Source organism: Stegostoma tigrinum, chromosome 32 (genome assembly GCF_030684315.1).
Source record: "Stegostoma tigrinum isolate sSteTig4 chromosome 32, sSteTig4.hap1, whole genome shotgun sequence".
NCBI classification, from domain to species: domain Eukaryota; kingdom Metazoa; phylum Chordata; class Chondrichthyes; order Orectolobiformes; family Stegostomatidae; genus Stegostoma; species Stegostoma tigrinum.
Window position 1 is genome coordinate 5180927 of NC_081385.1, and position 24277 is coordinate 5205203.

The following is a 24277-nucleotide window of genomic DNA, read 5'->3' on the forward strand; positions in this document are numbered from 1 at the left end:
TATTAAATATCAAAGCAGAGCACGTGATTTGCACAAAATGAAACAACATCTTGTATTTATATGATGTCCATTACAGTAACAGAACATTCCTAGATACTTTGTGACGACATTGGCAGATAGATATTAGGAACATGTTCAAGCTGCAGGTATTAGAACAGATGAACAGCATCTTGGACAAGGATATATGGTTTAAACAAGCATCTTAATGAATCAGAGGGGTTTGGAGAGTCAAATCAAGAACTTACAAATAATGGAGCTCAGGACAGAGTTACCAATGGTGAGGCAAAGAAAACTGGGCAGAAATGGCCAAATTGAGGGAGTGTAGAGAAAGCCAAGAGTTCTAGGATGGAGGAAAAGGAAGGATTCAAGCCCAGTGGGATTGGAACATGGGGTTGAAGATTTTAAAATCGAGACCTCAGAGCCTTCTTCAAACATCCTAAGTTCACACAGAAGAAACTCCAAGCCACAGGCTTGTAGGTGGACTTCCGGAGAAATAGAAATGAAAACGGAAATCGCTGGAGAAGCTCAGCAGGTCTGGCAGCATACGTAGGAAGAAAGCAGAATCAATGTTTTGAGTCTGGTGACTCTTCATCAGACCTTCAGCAAAATATTAGCTCTGCCTTCTTCCGACTGATGCTACCAGATCTGCTGTGTTTCTCCAGTGATTTCTGCTTTTGTTTCAGATCTCCATCATCTGTGTTCTTTGTTTTATTAGGCTGGAAGAATAGATGAGCCTTTGGGCCAGGTAGCTTTCTCCTTTGTCTACCCTCTTGCAACCTTGTCTAAGATCAGGAAGGAAGTATTAATCAGGCAAGACCTCATCTGTATGCACGTGCACCTGAATGATCTTGTTCTGAAGGAGAATAAAGGAGTTCTCCCCCAGTCAATATTCATCCCCCAAATGTCATCAAGTAAACCGATCATCATTTCATTCTCACATTGCCATTTCCACTGGCTTGCTGTGAGCAAACTCGCTATTGGATTTCCTGCATGACCTCTGCAACTTTACTTCAAAAATAGTGATGATGTGGAGGTGTCGGTGTTAGAACAGAGAACATAGAACAGTACAGCACAGTACAGGAACTTTGGCCCAAGATGTTGTGCTGAACTTTTACCCGAAACCTAAGGTATATCTAACCTCCACCCCTGCCTTATACTGTCATCCATATGCCTTTCTAATTGCCACTTAAATGCCCCTAATGAGGCAGACTCCACTACGCCCTCTGGCAATGCATTACACGCCCCGACCACTCTCTGAGTAAAGAACCTACTGCTGACATCTCCCCAATATCTACCTCCACTCACTTTGAAATTATGCCCCCTTGTAATAGTTACCTCCACCCTTGGAAAAAGTCTGTCCACTCTATCTATACCTCTGATCATTTTGTACACCTCTATCAAGTCACCTCTCATCCTTTATCATTCTACAGAGAAAAGCCTAGTTTTCTCGACCTTCCCTCCATTCCAGGCAACATCCTGGTAAATCTCCTTTGCACCTTTCCAATGCCTCCACATCTTTCCTGCAATGAGGTGACCAGAACTGGACATAATACCCCAGATGTGGCCGAACCAGGCTTTTGTACAGCTGGAGCATAACTTCACGGCTCTTGAACTCAATCCCTCTATTAATGGAAGCTAAAAATTGGATGGGGGGGGGGGTGCGGACAAGGTCAGAAGTCACATGACACCAGGGTAGAGCCCAACAGGTTTATTAGAAATCACAAGTGTTTGGAGCCTGTGCGTTTCCCTTCATTTCCTAAGTTCACACGGAAGAAACTCCAAGCCACAGGCTTGTAGGTGGACTTCCAGAGAAATAGAAATGAAAATGGAAATCGCTGGAGAAACACAGCTGGTCTGGCAGCATATGTAGGAAGAAAGCACAGTCAATGTTTTGAGTCTGGTGACTCTTCATCAGACCTTCATCAAAGGCCTGATGAAGGAGAGAGCTCCTAAAGTTTGTGATTTCAACTAAACCTGTTGGGCTATAACCTGGTGTGGTGTGATTTCTGACTTTGTCAAAAATAGTGGTCATATGGAAATCAGTGGGCTGGTTAGGAAAAGTTACCATGGATTTCTAAAGGGGAAATCATGTTTAACGAACTCACTGGGGGAGGGCTCAATGAGGGTGATGCTGTCGATACACATGGATTTCCAGAAGGATATAGTGTCAAACTACAGACTGGTGACAGAAGTTATAGGCTGTGAAATGAAAGGAAAAGTAGCAATGTGGACAGGAACCATAGAGCTGTCCAGCACGGAAACAGACCCTCTGGTCCTACTCGTCCACACCAATCAGACATCCTAAATTAATCTAGTCCCATATGCCTGCATTTGGCCCATATCTCCCTAAACCCTTCCTATTCATGTACCCATCCACACACCTTTTCAATGTTCTAACTGTACCTGCCTCCACCTCTTCCTCTGACAGCTCATTCCATACACACACCACCCTCTGCATGAAAAAGGCACCCCTTAGGTCGCTTTTAAATCCTTCCCCTCTCACCTTAAACCTATTGCCTCTAGTTTTGGACTCCCCTACCCCTGGGAAAAGGCATTGGCTATTCCCCCCATCCATGCCCCTCATGATTTTATAAACTTCCATAAGCCCACCCCTCAACATTTGGCATGGCCAGTGGACATTTTTCACGCTGGAGGACAATTTGTACCGGAGTTCCCAGGGGTCAGTATGGTGACTCTTGCTTTCCTTGATATATATGAATGATCTGGATCTTGGTGCACAGGGGGTCAATTTCAAAGATTGTAGATGACACAAAACTTGGAAGAACTGTAAACTGTGAGAAGGACAGTATGGATCACAAAAAGGGCGTTGACAAGTTGGTGGATGGGTTGGACTTGAGGTTCAATGCAAGGTGATGCACTTTGTTCAGAAAAACATTGAATAATGATACAAAATAGGGGCTACAGTTCTAATGTGGGGGGTGTAGGAGCAGAGGAACCTCGGTGTATGTGTGCAGATTATTGAAGGTGGCAGACATGTGGTCAGGAGAAGTGAAGCATACAGTGCCCTCAGCTTTATCAATTGGGGCATAGAGTATAAGAACAAGGAGATGATGTTGTACAAGCAACTTGTTGGACCTCGGCTGTAGTATTGTGTACCGTTGTGGGCCCCACATTATAGGAATGATATTGGAGAGGGTGCAGAAGTGATCTGCGAGAATGGTTCCAGAGGATGAGGAAAGGCAGCGATGAGGATAGATTGAAGAAGTTGGGACTGTTCTCCTTCGAGAGAAGACGGCTGAGGGGAGATCTGAGAGAGGGTTTCGTCATAACGAGAGGATTGGATAGATTAGATACGGAGAAAATGTTTGCACACGTAAAAGGAACAAGAATGAGAGGGATAGATTATAAAGTGATACAGCGACGAAACAAGTGTGATGTGAGAAAGAAACAATGTCACACAATGAGTAATTTGTGTGTAGGATACACAGCCCACAAATGGGGCGTAGGCAGGTTCAATTTGAGAGAATTGGATGATGATTTTCTTCGAAATACTGTGCAGGTATATCAGAAAAGGTCAGGACCAGATAAATGATGCTCGTTTGAAGAGCAGGAACAGGCACACTGAGCCAAACGTACCTCTGCACCATAAAAATGCTGTGACGCTGTGATGGTGTCAAAGTAGTGAGTGTGTGAAACCCCTTGTGTTGAGTTCCTTTAAACTGGACGCTCCTATCCCTCCCGGAAATGATGAACGCACAGTCAAAAATTCTTGAGATAGACTCCCTACGAGGATAACCTGCCCCTGGTTCTTGTGTCCTTTGCTTTTTCGAGGTTGAGCATTGTGAGCTGTTCCACACCAAGATGAAACCTTCAGTTTGATAGATGTGGGCCCCACTCGCAGTCAGAGAGCAGTTCGATGTGAAGGATTAAAAGGAGTGAGCTTTCAGCTGTCAAGGCCCAACGCTCTGGCATTACCTCCCTTAATGTTTAAACCTTTTCATAAACTTTTTAGAAGTTCCTTCTTTGGCCGGGGTTCCAGTTCCCCTCCCTTCGCTTCTCCTTTCCCGAACCGCTGTCAATTTCTGTCGGGTCATGGGAAGTGCATCTGTAATGGTTAGCTATTCTAAAAGTGCTCTTTAATTGCACGTTTTTTTTGTAATGTACAAAATCCATGCTGGCGAAAAGAGACTTGCTTTGGGGTGATCCTTTCCCTGGAATACATTATTAATAAGGACCTCAGTCTTGTATAAGTATCATCCTCTAACTGTGATGCGACACATGATCGTAGTTTTACAGATCTGAACGTGCTTTTCAAACAGAAAGGAAACCCATGATTTAACACTGTGTTCCTTTCACCGGGAACCAGAAGAGAAATTGCTGGGAAAGCTCAGTGGGCCTGGGAATATCTGCAGAGAGAAATCAGAGTTAATGTTTCAGTGACCCAAACAAGAATTGCACTTGGAGTAACAAGGTGTGGAGCTGGATGAACGCTGGATGAAGAAGGATCTAGGCCCAAAACGTCAGCCTTCCTGTTCCAAAAGAAACCAAACCAAAGAAACCTACAGCACAGGAGGAGGCCCTTCGGCCCTCCAAGCCTGCGCCGATCAAGATCCTCTGTCTAACCTGTCATCTATTTTCTAACGGTCTGTGTCCATTTGCTCCCCGCCCATCCATGTACCTGTCCAAATATATCTTAAAAGACGCTAACGTGTCTGCGTCTACCACCTCCGCTGGCAACACGTTCCAGGCGCCCACCACCCTCTGTGTAAAGAACTTTCCACGCATATCTCCCTTAAACTTTCCTTCTCTCACTTTGAACTCATGACCCCTAGTAATTGAGTCCCCCACTCTGGGAAAAAGCTTCTTGCTATCCACCCTGTCTATACCCCTCATGATTTTGTAGACCTCAATCAGGTCCCCCCTCAATCTCCGTCTTTCTAATGAAAATAATCCTAATCTATTCAACCTCTCTTCATAGCTAGCACCCTCCATACCAGGCAACATCCTGGTGAACCTCCTCTGCACCCTCTCCAAAGCAGCCACATCCTTTTGGTAATGTGGCGACCAGAATGGTACACAGTACTCCAAATGTGGCCGAACCAAAGTCCTATACAACTGCAACATGACCTGCCAACTCTTGTACTCAGTACCCGCCCAATGAAGGAAAGCATGCCATATGCCTTCTTGAACATCCTATTGACCTGCGTTGTCACCTTCAGGGAACAATGGACCTGAACACCGAGATCTCCCTGTTCATCAATTTTCCCTAGGACTTTTCCATTTACTGTATAGTTCGCCCTTGAATTATATCTTCCAAAATGCATCACCTCGCATTTGCCCGAATTGAACTCCATCTGCTATTTATCTGCCCAACTCTCCAGTCTATCTAAATTCTGCTGTAATTTCTGACAGTCCCCTTCACTATCAGCTACTCCACCAATCTTAGTGTCATCAGCAAACTTGCTGATCAGACCACCTACACCTTCCTCCAGATCATTTACATATATCACAAACAACAGGGTCCCAGCACAGATCCCTTCGGAACACCACTGGTCACAGGTCTCCAATTTGAGAAACTCCCTTCTACTACTACCCTCTGTCTCCTGTTGCCCAGCCAGTTTTTTATCCATCTAGCTAGCACACCCTGGACCCCATGTGACTTCACTTTCTCCATCAGCCTGCCATGGGGAACCTTATCAAACGCCTTAGTGAAGTCCATGTATATGACATCTACAGCCTTTCCCTCATCAATCAGCTTTGTCATGTCCTCAAAGAATTCTATTAAGTTGGTAAGACATGACCTTCCCTGTACAAAACCATGTTGCCTATCACTGATAAGCCCTTTTGCTTCCAAATGGGAATAGATCCTATCCCTCAATATTTTCTCCAGTAGCTTTCCTACCACTGATGTCAGGCTCACCGGTTGATAATTACCTGGATTATCCTTGCTGCCCTTTTTAAACTTGGGGACAACATTAGCAAGTCTCCAGTTCTCTGGGACCTCACCCGTGTCTAAGGACACTGCAAAGATATCTTTTAGGGCCCCGGCTATTTCCTCTCTCGCTTCCCTCAGTAACCTGGGATAGATCCCATCCGGACCTGGGGACTTGTCCACCTTAATGTCTTTTAGGATACCTGACACTTCCTCCTTCCTTATGTCAACTTGACCTAGACTAAGCAAATATCTATCCCTAACCTCAACATCTGTCATGTCCCTCTCCTTGGTGAATACCGGTGCAAAGTACTCGTTAAGAATGTCACCCATTTTCTCTGACTCTGCGCATAACTTTCCTTCTTTGTCCTTAAGTGGGCCAATCCTTTCTCTAGTTACCCTCTTGCTCTTTATATATGAATAAAAGGCTTTGGGATTTTCCTTAACCATGTTTGCCAGCAATATCTCATGTCCTGTCTTAGCCCTCTTAATCCCTTTTTTCAGATTCGTTCTGATGCTGCTTGGCCTGCTGTGTTCATCCAGCTCTACACTTTGTTATCTCAGATTCTCCAGCATCTGCAGTTCCTACTATCTCTTGCACTTGGAGTTAGAGGATTGACTTATTTGTGTGGCTCCTCAAACCACCAATATAGCGCCGCTATGGGTATCTCAGGTTGATCGCAGCTCTTTGTTAGGAACTGGGATCCTTAGTCTGGTTACTGAGTCTTGACTGTCCCTGGGTGATATTGTTGGCATCTTAAACAACGACTGAATGTGTTCCTTTTCCACTCTTGCAGATTCCGCTAGTCTGGTAAATGGGAACCATCAGGCTCCACATAATGAAGGTTCAAGTAATCAAATTGGAGCCCAAGTCACTCATAGTTCGCTGGTCAGCTCCATAGAGAAGGATCTACAAGATATTATGGACTCTTTGGTGATGGACGATGCCCCATCCTCCGGTAAAAAGCAGACTGTTAATGCCCAGTCCCCTTTGTCTCCCATGGTCAATGGAGGTGGCAGGTACTTCCTATCACCGCCCCTGAGCCCTGGTGCCATGTCAGTGGGTTCAAGTTATGACAACATGTCCCCACCATTCTCACCCCTGTCATCTCCGTCTGCGACTAGCAGCAGCAGCTACACCAGCCCCTCTCCAGGCTGCCAGGAGCAGGGACCTCTGGTGCCTCCTACTGTTCCTGTCAGATCGTCAAGTTATAACCACACTGTGCAGCCCCCAGGCCCCAGGCCTGGGCCTAACTACAGTGCAGCAGCTACAGACCCGAACAAGTGTAACGGCCTCAGTCCAGGGCCCCAGCGAGTGCCAGGCAGTCCACATTCTCACAGGAAAGGAGCCAAAGTCCAGGAAACACCACCAAGTCCAACAGTCAACAGGAGAGCCTTCCCACTGGATGGTTTCCCCTCAGTTGTGCTTTCTGATGCCAGGAAAGTGCCGGAAAGCCCAAAGCTTTCCCAGTCAAGTCACAATGTTCCATCAGTATCTGTAAGCCCCAGCGGTGGGGGTTCCAGGGTTCCAGTTCTGACAGTTCCTGGCAGTCCTAGATTTGGAACCAAGTCCCACCCAACTCCTAGCCCTAGGACCAAAGTGGGTGGCTCCCTTCAAGAACGGCCACCGAGCCCTTTCCGAGAAGCTAAAGAGACTCCCATCGACCGAGCCACCACTTCGAGTCCATCAAAGCAGTTGTCCCCACGGGGTTTCCAGCTGGTGGAGAATGTGGGATTCGTCCACGTCAACCAACCTGTCCCATTACATCCCAGAAGCCTTCAGCCCTCCGAGAGTCCCAGACTGGGCCGAAGGAGCCTGGAAAGTATGAGAGAGTTGCCCCCGTTGAGTCCTTCCATGTCCAGGAAGGTTGCTCCACATTCTCCGTTCTCCAATCCACCAACCTCACCCCACCCAAGGACCTGCCGAGAAGCAGCTCGTCACGAGGCGCCTCCTATCCAGGGGAAAGTCATCAAGGAGACGCCAGAAAGCCCTCGCTTTAGACGTAAACATTCATCAGGTTCATCCGAGAGGAATGAGGATTTCTCATCCCACAGCGTGCCAGGGTTAAGCTTGATGACCAGTGGGAGGAGAGTCCGAGATCGCAGTCCTTCCCCGACCCTGATGTGCGCTGACCTCCCCAAGAAAGCCTATGGGAGCAGCCTGACCCCGACGCACAGTCTCACCTCTCTGGCTGTGTCGACACCTCTACAAAGCCCAAGGCTGCAGAGGAAGGCGCCTGGGGATGAGAGGCCCTCGGTGACACGGCAGCGAAAGAACAGTATTTCTGAAATCAGCGACAATGAGGATGAACTGCTGGATTACCACCGACGACAGAGGGAGGAGCGAATCCGCGAGCAGGAAATGCAAATGCTGGTGAGTGCGTGGCTGCCTTTGACTGAATTAAGATGCTGGTAATTTACAAACTGTTTGCACACAGTTTATGGTAGATCGCAAACTGGTGCTGCACACACAGCCCCAATCAACTGCTTAGTAAACAAACCTTTTATCTCTTCACCTAACCATTCCGTCTTCTTTCCTCTCCTTTCTTTCTTGCTTCTTAAACCTTCTCTTTATCCTCTCCTGTCATCCCTAAACTCTTATCATTCTCAGATAATAAAATGTGAGGCTGGATGAACACAGCAGGCCCAGCAGCATCTCAGGAGCACAAAAGCTGATGTTTCGGGCCTAGACCCTTCATCAGAGGCTCTGATGAAGGGTCTAGGCCCGAAACGTCAGCTTTTGTGCTCCTGAGATGCTGCTGGGCCTGCTGTGTTCATCCAGCTTCACACTTTATTATCTTGGATTCTCCAGCATCTGCAGTTCCCATTATCACTCTTATCATTCTCTTCTTTTTCTTTCCTCTCTCATGCCTTCCCTTCTTTCTTGATCTCTTTCCTCACACTTTCCTCTCATCGCTCCCTTTCTGTTTTTTCATTTCTTCTCTCCTCCGTTTCTTCTTTGACCCTGCTGGGTCCTCTCTCTGTCTGTCTCAGTGTGCTATCTTTCTTTCTGTCTTTCACAGCGATTGAATCAGAAGCTTCATTTGCAGTGAGGATGACATTGTGGATTGTCCTCAAGATGCTGCAAGCCCTCAGTGTTCACCACAATATCCATCACTGATCTAGATATCACAGCAAAGGCAGGGAACTCTCCAATCCACTCAATAGTTAAAGCTTGTAATGGATACGTCCCTGAGAGTGTTTGCACACTGTAATCTTGGGATTTTTTAATAAGTTATAAACCAATTGGAACTTCACTTTTAAATCTCTTCATTGGATTATATTCTTTCATCATTTTCAGCAATCTGGTCTAATACACATAAATCCTACAGTTAGTTTCCAACTCACTCCTGGGTAATCAATTTTATGTTGATTCCCTTATGTTCAGGCTAAGTAACAGTCCATTCTTTCTTTCATGCCACCCTGCCAGTGCACAATTAATGTAAGAAAGGTATTCAAAAGTTACAGAAAAGCACATAGAACAAAGGATGTTTAATACCTTTGTCCTGTGGAAATTTGGGATTGTACTCATTAGAGTTTAGAAGGTTGAGGGGAGATCTAATAGAAACTTACAAGATAATGTATGGCTTAGAAGGGGTGGACGCTAGGAAGTTGTTTTCGTTAGGCGGGGAGACTAGGAACCGTGGGCACAGCCTTAAAATTAGAGGGGGTAAATTTAAAACTGAAATGCGACGACATTTCTTCAGCCAGAGAGTGATGGGCCTGTGGAATTCATTGCCGCAGAGTGCAGTGGAGGCCGGGACGTTGGATGCCTTCAAGGCAGAGATCGACAAATACTTGATCTCAAAAGGAATCAAGGGCTGCGGGGAGAGTGCAGGGAAGTGGTGTTGAAATGCCCATCAGCCATGATTTAAATGGCGGAGTGGACTTGATGGGCCAAATGGCCTTACTTCCACTCCTATGTCTTATGGTCTTAAGAAAGGCATGAGTTTTTTTTTGCCTTTTTATATATTGCCCTCTCCCCTCTGGGGTAACTCACCCACTTGTTCTGGCCTCTCTCTCAGTCATCTCCCAAGTAACTGTTGTGCTAAGTCTAGACAGAGAATATTGTCAGAAATTTCAGTTATGATAAAGCTATCTCTAATGTTAACAGTTTAGTGTGCGGTGTGCATTTCCTGTAACAGTCACACCCATTTCCCGTATTGGTCACGTTTATTTCCTGACAGTCACACCCATTTCCTGTATTGGTCACGTTTATTTCCTGACAGTTACACCCATTTCCTGTATTGGTCACATTTATTTCCTGTAATGGTCAGACCCATTTCCTGTAATGGTCACACCCATTTCCTGTAATGGTCACACCCATTTCCTGTATTGGTCACGTTTATTTCCTGACAGTCACACCCATTTCCTGTATTGGTCACGTTTATTTCCTGACAGTTACACCCATTTCCTGTATTGGTCACGTTTATTTCCTGTAATGGTCACACCCATTTCCTGTAATGGTCACACCCATTTTCTGTATTGGTCACGTTTATTTCCTGTAATGGTCATACCCAATTTCTGTAATGGTCACATTTATTTCCTGTTATGGTCACACTTATGCCTTGCATCAGTGACTCACATTTCCTGTAAGTGATCCTGAATGGCCTTAATAAGATAGACATGGAAAGGATGTATTATTTTCTGAGTTAGTCAGAAACTAAGGGATGCTGTTTAAACATTAGGAGTTGCCCATTTCAGTTCAGAGATGAGGAGAAATGTTTTTCTCTCAGAGGGTTGTGTGGCTTTGTGTCTCCCTGGAGTGAAAAATGATCAAGAGTGGATGGGAATGTGGAATTTGAAGCACAAACAGATAAGCCATTATCTTATTGGATGGCAGAGCAGGCTTGGGGCTGAATGGCCTATTTCTGTTCTTGTTTTGTCTGATCAATTCCTGTAAAGCTACTCCCATCACAGTCAGTCTTGTTGAACAGTCTGTCCTCTGACTCCCGCTGAGAAACAAACAGGAAATCTGTTGCCGATAGTGAAAGATACTTCCCAGATAGTGAAACTGGAGATAAATCTTGCCTCCCCCCGCTTCCCTGATTCTCTCCCCTCCGTTCCTCAGGCCCATTACCCTGAGAATTGGCACATCGCCACCTGTCCCCATGACAAACCGTCAAGTGCGATTGGTCTCGGGGCTATTCCACCCACGAGGCATCACGTCCATGTGACATCCCCCATTTCTTTCCCCCATTGTTTTCTCCTAACTGTATCACAGCGGCAGAGCAGTGAGCAGCTGCTGTACCCCCAATCCACGTTACCCACCCCAAAATGCCCATTCGGCCAGTGCATGAGCCTCTTGGGCCTGCAATCAACAGCGAGATGATGTAGCGCCTGATTTCTAAACTGTTCCATTTGACCCTGTAAAACATCAGGTAATTTCAACATTGTTCTTAAACCCGCTTCATTGGAGGTGATGTTTGATTTGAGAATTCTTACAATGTGTTGCTTTCCAGTTCTCTGAGTCCCGATTAGCACTAACATAATGAGCGTTCCATATTAGGGGCATGTTTGATTTATTTTCCATAAGGTGTAATCTTAACATGTCAAAGCCAATCTCTCAGTGATGCCCAATGACACTGAGATGCTATCCTCACTGACAGGCCCCAGTGTTCTCTTTATCAACTCCCAACCTGTCTGCACCTCCCCCTCAGCTTGAGAACAGGAGTTGGAGGGATTAACAAGGTGTGGAGCTGGATGAACACAGCAGGCCAAGCAGCATTTTAGGAACACAAAAGCTGACGTTTCAAGCCTAGACCCTTCATCAGAAAAGGGAGCTGTGTGGGAAGTTGAGGAAAAGGAATGTGAGAGAGAGAGATGACAGCAGAGGAGGCGACAGCGTGTGAACGAAAGGTTGGGGCGGGGGAAGGTGGCTTAAGCGTGTGAGAGGGAGAGGGTGCAAGGGGACGTGGGGGAAGTAAGAGAAAGGGTGGTGGTGGTGGGGGGTGAATCGAGGAAGAGAGTGGGTCAGAGAGTGAGAAGGAGCGAGTGTCAAAGGGAACCTCTCTGATTCCTCCCTCTGGTGTATTCCTGAGTCCCATCGCTCCACACTGAGGGCCGTGCCTTCAGCTCCATGAGCCACAAACTCCAGAACTCCCACCTGACCTAAATATCTTCTATAGCTCAGTGTCGAGCTCCATTTTATAATTCACGATGACCTACCCCCACCCTCACTTCCCCTCTCACTCATTGCACCCCTTCACCTGACCACCTGCTCGCTGCGCCCTCACCTTCCCTCACTTCCCATATCCCCCTCACCACCCTCCCCATACTCTTCCCTCCCCTCCACCTCACTCCCCAACCACTCCCCTTCACCTCCCCAGCTCTCTCACTCCTCCTCCCCTCCCTTTCACTGTCCCCTCACTGCCTCCTCACCTCCCTTCTCTCAGTCCCCCTCCCGTCCCCTTCACCACCCCCTCCCCTCCCCCTCACCTCCTGTGTCTCACTCCCCCTCCCGTCCCCTTCACCACCTCCTCCCACTCCTCTCCCCCTCACCTCCCTGTCTCACTCCCCCTTCTGTCCCCTTCACCACCCCCTCCCTCTCCTCTCCCCCTCAACTCCCCTCCCTCTCACTGTCCCCTCACTGCCTCCTCACCTCCCCTCTCTCTCAGTCCCCCTCCTGTCCCCTTCATCACCCCTCCCCCTCACCTCCCCTCTCTCTCCCTCAGTCCCCCTCCTGTCCGCTTCACCACACCCTCCCCTCCCCCTCCCTCAGTCCCCCTCCTGTCCCCTTCACCACACCCTCCCCTCCCCTCTCACAGGCCCCTTCCCGTACCCTTCACCAGCCCGTCCTCTCCCCTCCTCCTCACCACCCCTGCCTCACTCTCCCTCCCATCCCCTTTACCACCCCCTCCCCTCTCTTCCCCCCTCCCCCTCCCCCTCCCCCCATCTCACTCCCCATCCTGGCCCTTCACCACCCAGTCCCCTCCCCCTCCCCCTCCCCCTCCCCCACAATCTCCTCCCCTCCCCTCCCATCCCCTCCCCCACAATCCCCTCCCACTTTCCCTTATCCCTTGATTCTTTGAGTCTCCTCAGTTATTTCACTCATTGTGCCCAGCGGTGAATCATAGCTGGTTTAATTTCCTGTTGCTTTTGTAAATGAGACGGTAAGTCCAAGATTTAATTTTCCAATGGTGTCAAATTTCCATTAAGTGACACAGACCCTTCCTGTTTATTGACACCTTCTCCCCGATCAGCACAGAGACCCAGCATCATTTCTTACCAACAGAATCCTTCACGGACAAAACTACCTTGAAATCTATCTGAACAAATATGTCTCATTCATGACCCCATCTGTGCTCCTTTTCTAATCTAAGAGAATGTCTTGCTATCTCTGTCCTATTTAAATAGTGTCAGGAATGGTTCAATGGGTGATACTCTCGAAACTCCGAGTTATAGCCCACTGCAGAGGTTTGAGCTTAAAATCAAGGTTATTTGCTAGTGCTGCACCGAGGGAGAGGCTGCACCGAGGGAGAGGCCGCACCGAGGGAGAGGCCGCACCGAGGGAGAGGCCGCACTGAGGGAGCGCTGCACCGAGGGAGAGGCCGCACCGAGGGAGAGGCCGCACCGAGGGAGAGGCCGCACTGAGGGAGCGCTGCACCGAGGGAGAGGCTGCCCTGAGGGAGCGCTGCACCGAGGGAGAGGCCGCACTGAGGGAGAGGCCGCACTGAGGGAGAGGCCGCACCGAGGGAGAGGCCGCACCGAGGGAGAGGCCGCACCGAGGGAGAGGCCGCACTGAGGGAGCGCTGCACCGAGGGAGAGGCTGCCCTGAGGGAGCACTGCACCGAGGGAGAGGCCGCACTGAGGGAGAGGCCGCACTGAGGGAGAGGCTGCACCGAGGGAGAGGCTGCACTGAGGGAGAGGCTGCACCGAGGGAGAGGCTGCCCCGAGGGAGCGCTGCACCGAGGGAGAGGCTGCCCTGAGGGAGCGCTGCACCGAGGGAGAGGCTGCCCTGAGGGAGCGCTGTACCGAGGGAGAGGCTGCCCTGAGGGAGGGGCTGCCTGAGGGAGAGGCTGCCCTGAGGGAGGGGCTGCCCTGAGGGAGAGGATGCCCTGAGGGAGAGGTTGCAGCATACAGACAGCAGCAGTTCAAGATGGCACCTCATCATCACATTTTCAAGGGCACCCAGGGACGGGCAATAAAAGTTGACCCAGGCAGCAACACCCACACCCCACAGGTGACTAAATAAAAACTCCTACAGAGGAGCCATTAAGCTCAGCCCTTTCCAAGTGGAATGTAAAGGAGCTCATGGCATTTTTTCAAAAATATAGCAGAGGAATTCCTAGGACCCCTAAGGTGTCCTGGTGAATATTTATCCTTCAAGCAGTGGAGAATCATACAGCACTGAAGGAGGCCATTCTGCCCATTGTACCTATGTCAGCCCCTCAGCAGCACAAATCAGTCGGTCTTCACGGCTCTTTCCCCCAATTTCCTCCACGTTTTTCCTTCCCAGTTGTCTGGTCGTTGGTACTTTGGGATCTTCCCATGTACTGTTGTGACTATTGTGTTGTCCACGTCTTAGCACAGGTGGTTCAGGGAGGTCAGCATGCAGCTTCCTGCCCAATGGATGCTGAATGTCAGTGAGGAGACGCCTCTCCTTTCCCACCCGCTCAGCAGTCAAGTACCGAATGAAGGTCCTTGCTCAGCCTTCCACCACTTAGTCTTCTGTGGCCAATTAATGACCAGCTCAGGGCCTCAACCGTTCCCCAGTCTGATTACCTGCTTTCTTGACTGGAGAGAAAATTGACAGCTTTCCTGAAAGCAAAGCCAGGCTGGTTTGGGAGTCGGTTCTATTTACTCCAATCCAGGGGCAATTAGGGGCACGAATGGAGGTGTGGTGGGGGATTGATGGTAGCTACTCAGAACCATTGCAGTGTGCTAGCCTGCAGACCCCTGAGCCATCCATCCTGAGAAAGGCAAATATAGGAGCAGGAGTAGGCCATTCAGCCCTTCAAGTCACACCTTCTGGTTATTGCATGGTTGTGAAGCCCAGACATGTCTGGCTCCCAGTGCCTGTTGGTCTCCAATTGGCCAGCAGCTTTGGAGGGGAGGGCAAGGTTTCAATGACGAGGCTCCTGATTGGCTGAGATAACTGCTGAGCAGTGTTGCACCAGCTGATTGGAGCTTGTTCTTGGGGGTAAGGTTTTTCCTGATGCTGGAAGGTAGGGGAGGGAGCTTGTTAATGGAGAGCACTAAGTCTTAGCATACATTTCAAAAGTCCCTTGGGACATCTTAGCTTGTGAGAGGCACTATAGAAACATGGAGTTTAGGATCAGGTGTAGGCCATTTGGCAGACTGAGTTTGTTCTGCTGTTCGTCATGATCATGAGTGATCTTCTATCTCAACACCATACTGTGCTCTCAACCACACCCCATTTGACACTTTTAGCCTCTAGAAATTTATTTCTGTCTTAAATATATTCAGTGACCTGGCTTTTAATCAGTAAAGGTATAATGAGTTATGAAGAAGAGACATGAAAATGAGACCGAGAATTACCAGATCAGCCAGGATCTCATTGAATAGTGCAGCAGACTTGATGGGCTGAATGGCCTACTTCTGTTCCTAAGTCTTAATATGCCCACAGCCTATGACAAATTCCATAGGCCCACAACTCTCTGGGTGAAGAGCAATCTCCTCATCTCAGTTCCAAATGGCTTACTGCGTCTCTTGAGACCACGTCACCTTGTTATATACGTCCTCAGTCAGGGAGACCATCATCCTCGCGATCAATCTGTCCAGGCCTGTTGGAATTTGATACGTTTCAATGAGATTCCCTCTCATTTGCCTAAGTTCCATTGAATACCGATCCAGGCAACTCCACCTGTGCTCATGCAACAAACCGGCTATCCCAGGAATCTATACTAGAAACAAAAAGCACCGGAAATCATAGTGGGTCCGGCAGGATCTGTGGAGAGAAAGCACGCCAACGTTTTGAGTCTGGATGACTCTTCATCTGAGCCAATCCCAGATCCCATGAATCAATCTTAGGAACCCGTGCTGTATTCCCTTTAGGGCAAGTATATATGCGAATGAAACTCTCTAGACACCTTGTCTAAATTATTCTGGGATTTTGAAAATAGCAGAGGGTGGTGTGGCTCCATGTTGGATTGAGCAAGTGGTGAAGTCCCCTGCTGCAGGAGGGGTTCCAGCCTTCGGATGTGCTCCAACATTGGCTCAGGCCATTCACTGAGTTTCATTCCTGGCCCCAATCGACTGCCACTTGGCATTGTCTTGGAGACTTCTGGGACAGAACACCGATCCCCAGCAAACGGCCAAGTGCAAAACGAACTTGGAAATCCAGAGAGGGCATTAGAAAAATGTTATTCAATCTCTGTTTCCTTCTAATGTACAGTCTTAGCAACGTAAGGCTTTGGGATAAGATGCCTGATTGACTTTCCATTGACTAACAGCCAGCTCTTGAACTTCCCGTTTGAGGTAGAAGGGTACAGTCTCACATCAGCTGTCTAGTGGGGCATTAGGGAGGGGACAGGGCAGTTGATAACTGTAGGAGATTGTTGTGCGATGAAACATCTGGAATATATCCAGCTGGGGTTGGCAGCACCATTGTGGCTCACAGCAAAAAGCTTCAGAAAGCAAGAGCGAGTGGAGGAGGGATTGGATGGTGAGCCAGAAAAATTCCACCCACTGTAACTCGATGACATTTTAAACCTCGTTAAAATGCAGTCAACCTTTTCTTTCCCCGCCAACACTTTCAAGCTGAAAATGATTTTGTTTTTTATGATCTTTGCTCTGTTGTGGATTACCTCACTCTGTGGGAAACGCATTGAAATGAATTTAAATGTCACTTCAGTAAGAGTCCATCAGCTAATTTCTCCAGACCTTGTGATGAACCCAGGCTCCTAGAGTCTGAGAGATTTGCTTTTAAAACAGCAAAATCATGCAACTCATTCACTCATAAGCACTAGGAGCAGGAGTAGACCATTTGGCCCCCCGAGTCTGTCCCGCTATTTAATAAGGTCATGGCTGATCTTTTTGAGACTCAGCTCCACTTACCCGCCCGCTCACCATAACCCTTAATTCCTTTACTGTTCAAAAATTTATCAGGCCTTGCCTTAAGCACATTCAGTGAGATAGCTTCAACCGCTTCACTGGGCAGGGAATTCCACAGATTCACAACCCTTTGGGTGAAGAAGTTCCTCCTGACTTCGGTCCTACATCTGCTTCCCTTTATTTTGAGGCTATGCCCCCTAGTCCTAGTTTCACCTGCTAGTGGAAACAACCTCCCTGCCTCCACCTTATCTATTCCCTTCATAATCTGATATGTTTCGATAAGATCTCCCCTCATTCTTCTGAATTCCAATGAGTATAATCCCAGTCTACTCAGTCTCTCCTCATAATCCAACCCGCTCAACTCTGGAATCAACCAAATGAATCTCCTCTGCACCCCGTCCAAGCTAGTATACCTCTTCTCAAGTAAGGAGACCAGAACTGGGCACAGTACTCCACGTGTGGCCTCACCAGGACCCTATACAGCTGCAGCATAGCCTCCCTGTTTTTATCCCTCCAGCAATGACAAACAAAATTCCATTTGCCTTTTTAATTACCTGCTGCACCAGCAGTTCTATTTTTAGTGATTCATGCACAAGGATACCCAAGTCCCTCTGCACAGCAGCATTCTGCAATTTTTTACTATTTAAAACAGTCCATTTTGCTGTTATTCCTACCAAAATGGATGACCTCACACTTATCAACATTGTACTCCATCTGCCAGACCCTTGCCCACTCACTTAGACTATCCATATCACTCTGCAGACTTTCAGTGTCTTCTGCACACTTTGCTCTGCCACTTATCTTAGTGTCATCTGCAAATTTTGACACTCCACACTTAGACCCCAACTCCAAATCGTCTATGTAAATTGTAAACAATTGAGGTCCCAACACTGATCCCTGAGGCACACCACTACTCACAGAATGCCAACCAGAAAAACGCCCATTTACCACTGCTCTTTGTTTTCTGCTAGTCAACCAATCCTCTATCCATGCCAATGTATTACCTGTAATACCATGCAACTTTATCTTATGTAGCAGCCTTTGGTGTGGCACCTTGTCAAACGCCTTCTGGAAATCCAGATACACCACATCCACAGGTTCCCCATTGTACACCATGTAAGTAATGTCCTCAAAGAATTCCACCAAATTAGTTAAACATGACCTATCTTTCATGAACCCATGCTGGGTGTTCCCAATGGGACAATTTATATCCAGATGTCTTGCTATTTCTTCCTTAATGATAGATTCAAGCATTTTCCCCACTACTGAAGTTAAGCTAACTGGCCTGTAGTCACCCACTTTTTGTCAACTGCCTTTTTTAAACAGTAGCGTCACATTGGCTGTTTTCCAATCTGCGGGAACCACCCCAGATTCCCGTGAATTTTGGTAATTGGTATTAGTGCATTTGCTATTTCCCCCAACACCTCTTTTAGTACCCTGGGATGCATCTCATCAGGGCCAGGAGACTTGTCTACATTTAGCCCCATTAGCTTGCCCAGCACTGCCTCCTTAGTGATAATGATAGTTTCTAGGTCCTCACCTGCTATAACCTTCTTGCCATCAGTTTTTGGAATGTTATTTGTGTCTTCCACTGTGAAGACTGACACAAAATAACTGTTTAATGTCTCGGTTGTTTCCTCATTCCCAGTTATTAAATTGGCCTTCTCATCCCCTAAAGGACCAATGTTTACCTTCGCCACTCTTTTACGATTTACACATTTATGGAAACTTTTGCTGCCTGTTTTTATATTCGGAGCTAGTTTACTCTCAGAATCTATCTTACTTTTCTTTATAACTTTTTTTGTGGCTTTCTGTTGGCCTTTAAAGGTTTCCCAGTCTACTCGTTTCCCACTACTCTTTGCTTTTTTGTATGTGTTTTTTTTCAGTCTGATACTTTCCTTTATTTCCTTAGACATCCATGGCTGACTATTTCTTTCCCTACAGTTCTTCCTTATCACTGGAATATACTTCTGCTGAGCACTGTGAAAAATCGTTTTGAAAGTCCCCCACTGTTCCTCAATTGACCCAGCATAAAGTTTTTGCTCCCATTCTACCTTAGCTAACTCCTCCCTCATCCCATCATAATCTCCTTTGTTTGACCACCCTATTTACCCTTTTCGCCAGAACACTGGACCCGGCCCTGTTCAGGCGGAGTCCATCCCAGCGGTATAGATCCCTCCTGTCCCAGAACTGAGGCCAGTGCCCCATGAAAAGGAAAACCTCTTCCCCACACCACTCTTAGCCATGTGTTTCCTTCCCTGATCCTCACCTCCCTGTACCAATTTGCATGTGGCTGGGGCAGCAATCCAGACTTGATTTTTAATTTTCTTCCTAGCTTTTCATAATCTCAAAACAGGTCTTTGTCCCCAGTCCTGCCTATGTTGCTGGTACCTACATGGACCACAGCAACTGGATCCTCCCCCTCCCTCTTCAGTATCCTCTCAAGCTGGTCAGAGATGGCTCACACCCTGGCACTGGGCAGGCAACACACCATGCGGGATTCTCTATCCTGCTCGCAAGGGATCCTGTCTATCCCCCTGATGATGGAATCCTCTACAGCTACAATCTGTCCATTATCCACCCCCCTCTTGTATGGCCTCCTGAACCATGGTGCCATGGTCAGTTGACTCCTCCTTCCTGCAGCCCTGTTCCTCATTCACGCAGGGAGCAAGTGCTTCATACCTGGGGGGCAACGTCAAGGGCTGTGGCTCCTGTGCACTCACTCATTCACTGTCCCGGCCCCCACCAACAACTCTTTCTGCGATATGTCGATGATATCATCGGTGCTGCTTCCCTCTTTCATCCAGAATTAGAAGTGAAATCGATGAACGTATCCAGCATCCACATCCAGAAAATCATCAGATGCCATTTTTCCCGCCTCCAGCGAGATAATCCCCGGACACATATTCCCCTCCCCTCCCTTGTCCACCTTCACAGGGACCATTCCCTCTGGGACACCCTGCTCCACACTTCCTTCATCCCCACATCTCCCCACAGCCCTATGGCACCTTCCCCTGTAACCAGCGAAGGTGCAACACCTGCCCCTTTACCTCCTCCCTCCCCAGTATCCAAGTGCCCAAACATACCCAGGTGAAGCAACACTTCACCTGCACTTCCCAGAATCTAGCCTACTGCATTTGCTGCTGACAATGTGGTCTGCTCTACATTGGGGAAACGAAGTGTAGACTGGGTGACCGCTTCATAGAACATCTACGTTCTGCTTGCAAAGAAGACCCTGAGCTACCTGTTGTCTGCCACTTAAATGCACCACCCTGTTGTCTGGTCAACATCTCTGTCTCTGGTTCATTGCAGCGTTCCAGCGAAGCTCAGTTCAAACTGGAAGAACAACACCTCATTTTCCGCCTGGCGACCCTGCAGCCCTCCGGTCTCGTTATTGAGTTCAATAATTTTAGAACCTAAACTCTCCCATGTCCCAGCCTCCTACCCTATACACCAGGCCTTGTTACCACATATCCAGCCATTACACACTATGTATTGTTAGTACTAACAGTCCCCATTAACAGCTATTCACCCTCCCAGCCAGATTGTTATCAACTTTGTTTTCTGCCCAACTGTTCTCTCTGAAGCAAAAACAGAAGTTGCTGGAAAAGTTCAGCAGGTCTAGCAGTATTTGTGAAGAAAAATCAGAGTTAATGTTTTGGGTCCAGTGACTTTTCTCTTTCGTTGGGCTCTACCCCCACTACTGTTTACTCCATACTCCCTAACTTCTGCATATAAAGCAATATTTTCATAGCTACCATCAGTTCTGAGGAAGGGCCACTGGACCTGAAACATTAAGTCTGATTTCTCTTCACAAATACTACCAGGCCTACTGACCTTTTCCAGCAACTTCTTTCTGATTTATAGCATACGCAGTTATTATGGTTTTTATATGCATGGTTGTGTTGGGCAAATCTTTCAATCTCTTGAGTTATTGAGCTGGGAAGACGGAGTTCAGACCATGTTCAGATTTGTTGTGACCATATTGAACAATAACAGAGGCACTAGGGGCCGAATGGCTTCTTCCTGCTCCTCAACGGCGCGGCAAACATAGCCATTCACCTACAACGCCCCCACACCCCTACACCCCTACCACATGGTCTCCTCTCCCACACCTCCCGCTCTGGTTTCCTTAGCCCCTCCCTGCCCAACCCATGGTGTTTGAAACCAGTTGCAACCCCTTCCCACCACACGGTGATTTCCATTGGACAGAGCCTCAATAAGCTGAGCACATGCATTTAAGATGTTTCACCAATGACCCAGGGCATGGAGGAAAGAGACTTCTATTTAAACAAGGGACATTGTTGTGACCTGGAATGTGCTGTCTGAAGGAACAGTGGAGACTGGTTCAGTAACACCTTTCAAAGGACAGTTGCATTAATGATTGCAGAGCTGTGGGGAAAGAACAGGAGCAATGACCCTTGTTCAATGGCACCCCCCACCCTCAGGAGCCATGGAAACACTGCTATCGTTTGGGTGCATCTCCTTGTGTGCTGTAAGATTGAACATTGAGTCTACCTGAGAAACCATTGCTCTGCAACCTCTGGCAAGCTGGTCAGTGCAGAGTGCTGAGCGAATATTGAAGGCAGGCACAGACAGCAAGCAATGTGTTGTGACCCCACGAACTGCTTGAGATCTGAGTCACAGACTCATAAGTTATGATGTTTATTCCTCATGACCCTGGCAATGGAAGTCTGGCTCATGTCAGACTTCCCACACTCTGGAGCCATGGAAACCATTTCTGTTTGGCTGCAACATGGGACTCCCAAAGGGAAACACTCCATTCTTTAACTGGAATAAGCTGGATTTCTTTGTTAGTGTCATACAATTCTCTTTCCTGCCCAATGTTCCTCCTCCCCTCCTATTCTGGGGCCTGTAGCTCATTTTCAGAGTACTGTGCTATGGGGTCCAGTTACCTTGGTGACTTTGGCAGTTGGTGACATTGTGGCAATGTTACTAGACGGTAATCCAGATCCCCAGATTAATATAAGGAGGATGTGGGTTCAGATGTCACTGTGGAAGGTGGTGGAATTTGAATTCAATAAATTAAAAGCTAATGGCAACTGCTGTTAAAACCCCATCTGGTTCACTAATGATCTTTAGGGAAGGAAATCTGCCATCCTTACCTGGTCTACATGTGACTTCTCATTAATGTGATTGACTCATAGAACATAGAACAGTACAGCACAGAACAGGCCCTTCAGCCCACAATGTTGTGCCGACCATTGATCCTCAAAACACTCCTACCTACATTCTTGGTAATTAAGGAATGGGAAATGAAAGGATAACCTAGCTGTAAGAATTATAACGAGGTCTGCCAACTGGACCCCCTGGAATATGAGTTCCCTGATTGGGCCTGTTAATCTGATCCAATCAGAGAGTTTGGGTGACAGATAAAAAGGGTGAGCGCCAGAAATAATGACACTCAGGTACCTGACTCAGAATAAGGCAGTATTGAAGTCAAGGACAGTTTGTGTGTAAATAGAGGGTGATGGGATTAATTTGAATCATAGAATCCCTGTGGCATGGAAGCAGGCCATTCAGCCCATTGAGGCCACATTGTCCGTCCAAAGAGTCCCACCTCCCCTATCCCTGTATTTCCCATGGTTAATCCACCCAGCCTGCACATTCCCTGGACACTATGGGTCAATTTAGCATGGCTGATCCACCTAACCTGCACATCATTGGACTATGGGAGGAAACCCACACAAACACAGAGAGAATGTGCAAACTCCACACAGACAGTCACCCGAGGGTGGAATTGAACCCGGATCCCTGGTACTGTGAGGCAACAGTGCAAACCAGGGAGCCACCATGCTGCTCCAAATGCTGGCCTCTGTGGGGTTATTTGGTGATGGGGTACCAGCCCCTGTGGGGTTATTTGGTGATGGGATACCAACCTCTGTGGGCTTATTTGGTGATGGGATACCAGCCCCTGGGTTATTTGGTGATGGGATACCGGCCCCTGTGGCATTATTTGGTGATGGGATACTGGCCCCAGTGGGGTTATTTGGCGATGGGATACCAACCCCTGTGGGGTTATTTGGAGATGGGATACCGGCCCCTGTAGGGTTATTTGGTGATGGGATACCAGCACAAATGGGGTTATTTGGTGATGGGATACCAGTGCCTGTGAGGTTATGTGGTGATGGGATACCGACCCCTGGGTTATTTGGTGATGGGATACCGACCCCTGTGGGGTTATTTGGTGATGGGATACCGACCCCTGTGGACTTATTTGGTGATGGGATACCGGCCGCTGTGGAGTTCTTTCACTAGCCAGCCCCACATTCCATGAACAAATAAAAAATGAATGTCAGCTGATCTCTGTAAAGGTAACCGTGGCAGCTGCCATCAATTGCAGTCTCTGACAATGAAGATCTGCACCCTGCTGAAGCCATGCATCAGATCTTGACCCATGCGTTTTAGCACAACTGACTCACTTGTTGGAGTAAACTTTCACAGATCACCCATGATCTCAGCAAATGGTACAGCAGGAGCTGAATGGGTCTACCTTTCCACCTGTGTTTCTCTAGTTAGATAATTTCTTGCTGATTCTAATGCATTTGTGGCAGCTTTCAGCACAAAACAGTGCTGTTTTTACAGGCCCCTCCTGGCGTGATAAACCTTCTAGTGGTTCAGTTAGATAACTCGGGAATGTGGAATTTGTGCCAGAAATGAGGGAAGGCCTTGATAAATCTTCAAAGGAGCAATTGCGTGTCACAGCAGCTCGGAGAACATCTGCTGAATGAAGGCATCTGGAGTAAATTATTTGACACAGGTTCTGGTTCTTGACACCTGCCATTCTTGCACTAACTGAATGCAGGACAGTCCCTTAGTGAGGCCAATATTTAACAATGAAATTCTATTGGGAACGTGAATCCTCTCCCTCTGCTAGAGATACACTTTACTGTTCATTCGAAGATCTGTTACTTTTCCCAACATCTTGTGCTGCTTGTGTGATCTGGCATCAAGCTCTGTTTGTTAACCCTCTTCAGAAGCACCTTGAGATGTTTTACTAAGACACCAAAAGCACAATGTAAATGCAAGTTGTTTTTGCATTTGCTGAAGTTAAATGGCCAGTAGATTCAGGAAATAGCACCTCCCAGAACCTCGAGGGGTTTTGCAACGGGCGTGACAGCCAATGAGATAGTAGGAACTGCTGATGCTGGAGAATCTGAGATCGCAAGGTGTAGAGCTGGATAAACACGGCAGGCCAAGCAGCATCAGAGGAGCAGGAGAGCTGGTGTTTCGAGTCTGGACCCTTCTTTTCTGAAGACCTTTTTCTGCTCTTCTGATGCTGCTTGGCCAGCCGTGGTCATCCCAGCTCTACACGTTGTTACAACAGCCAATGAGGTACTTTCAGAA

General features: G+C 47.7%; 1 protein-coding gene across 2 annotated transcripts in view; it reads left to right on the top strand.

Moving 5' to 3' along the window:
* Nucleotides 1-24277, top strand: part of phldb1b (pleckstrin homology-like domain, family B, member 1b) — a 368925-nt gene that overhangs the window by 209593 nt on the left and 135055 nt on the right. For both annotated transcript variants that reach the window (XM_048562077.2, XM_059639124.1), the window contains exon 6: nucleotides 6691-8267. In XM_048562077.2, coding sequence (XP_048418034.1) covers nucleotides 6691-8267 — 1577 coding nt within the window. The remainder of the gene's footprint in view (nucleotides 1-6690; nucleotides 8268-24277) is intronic.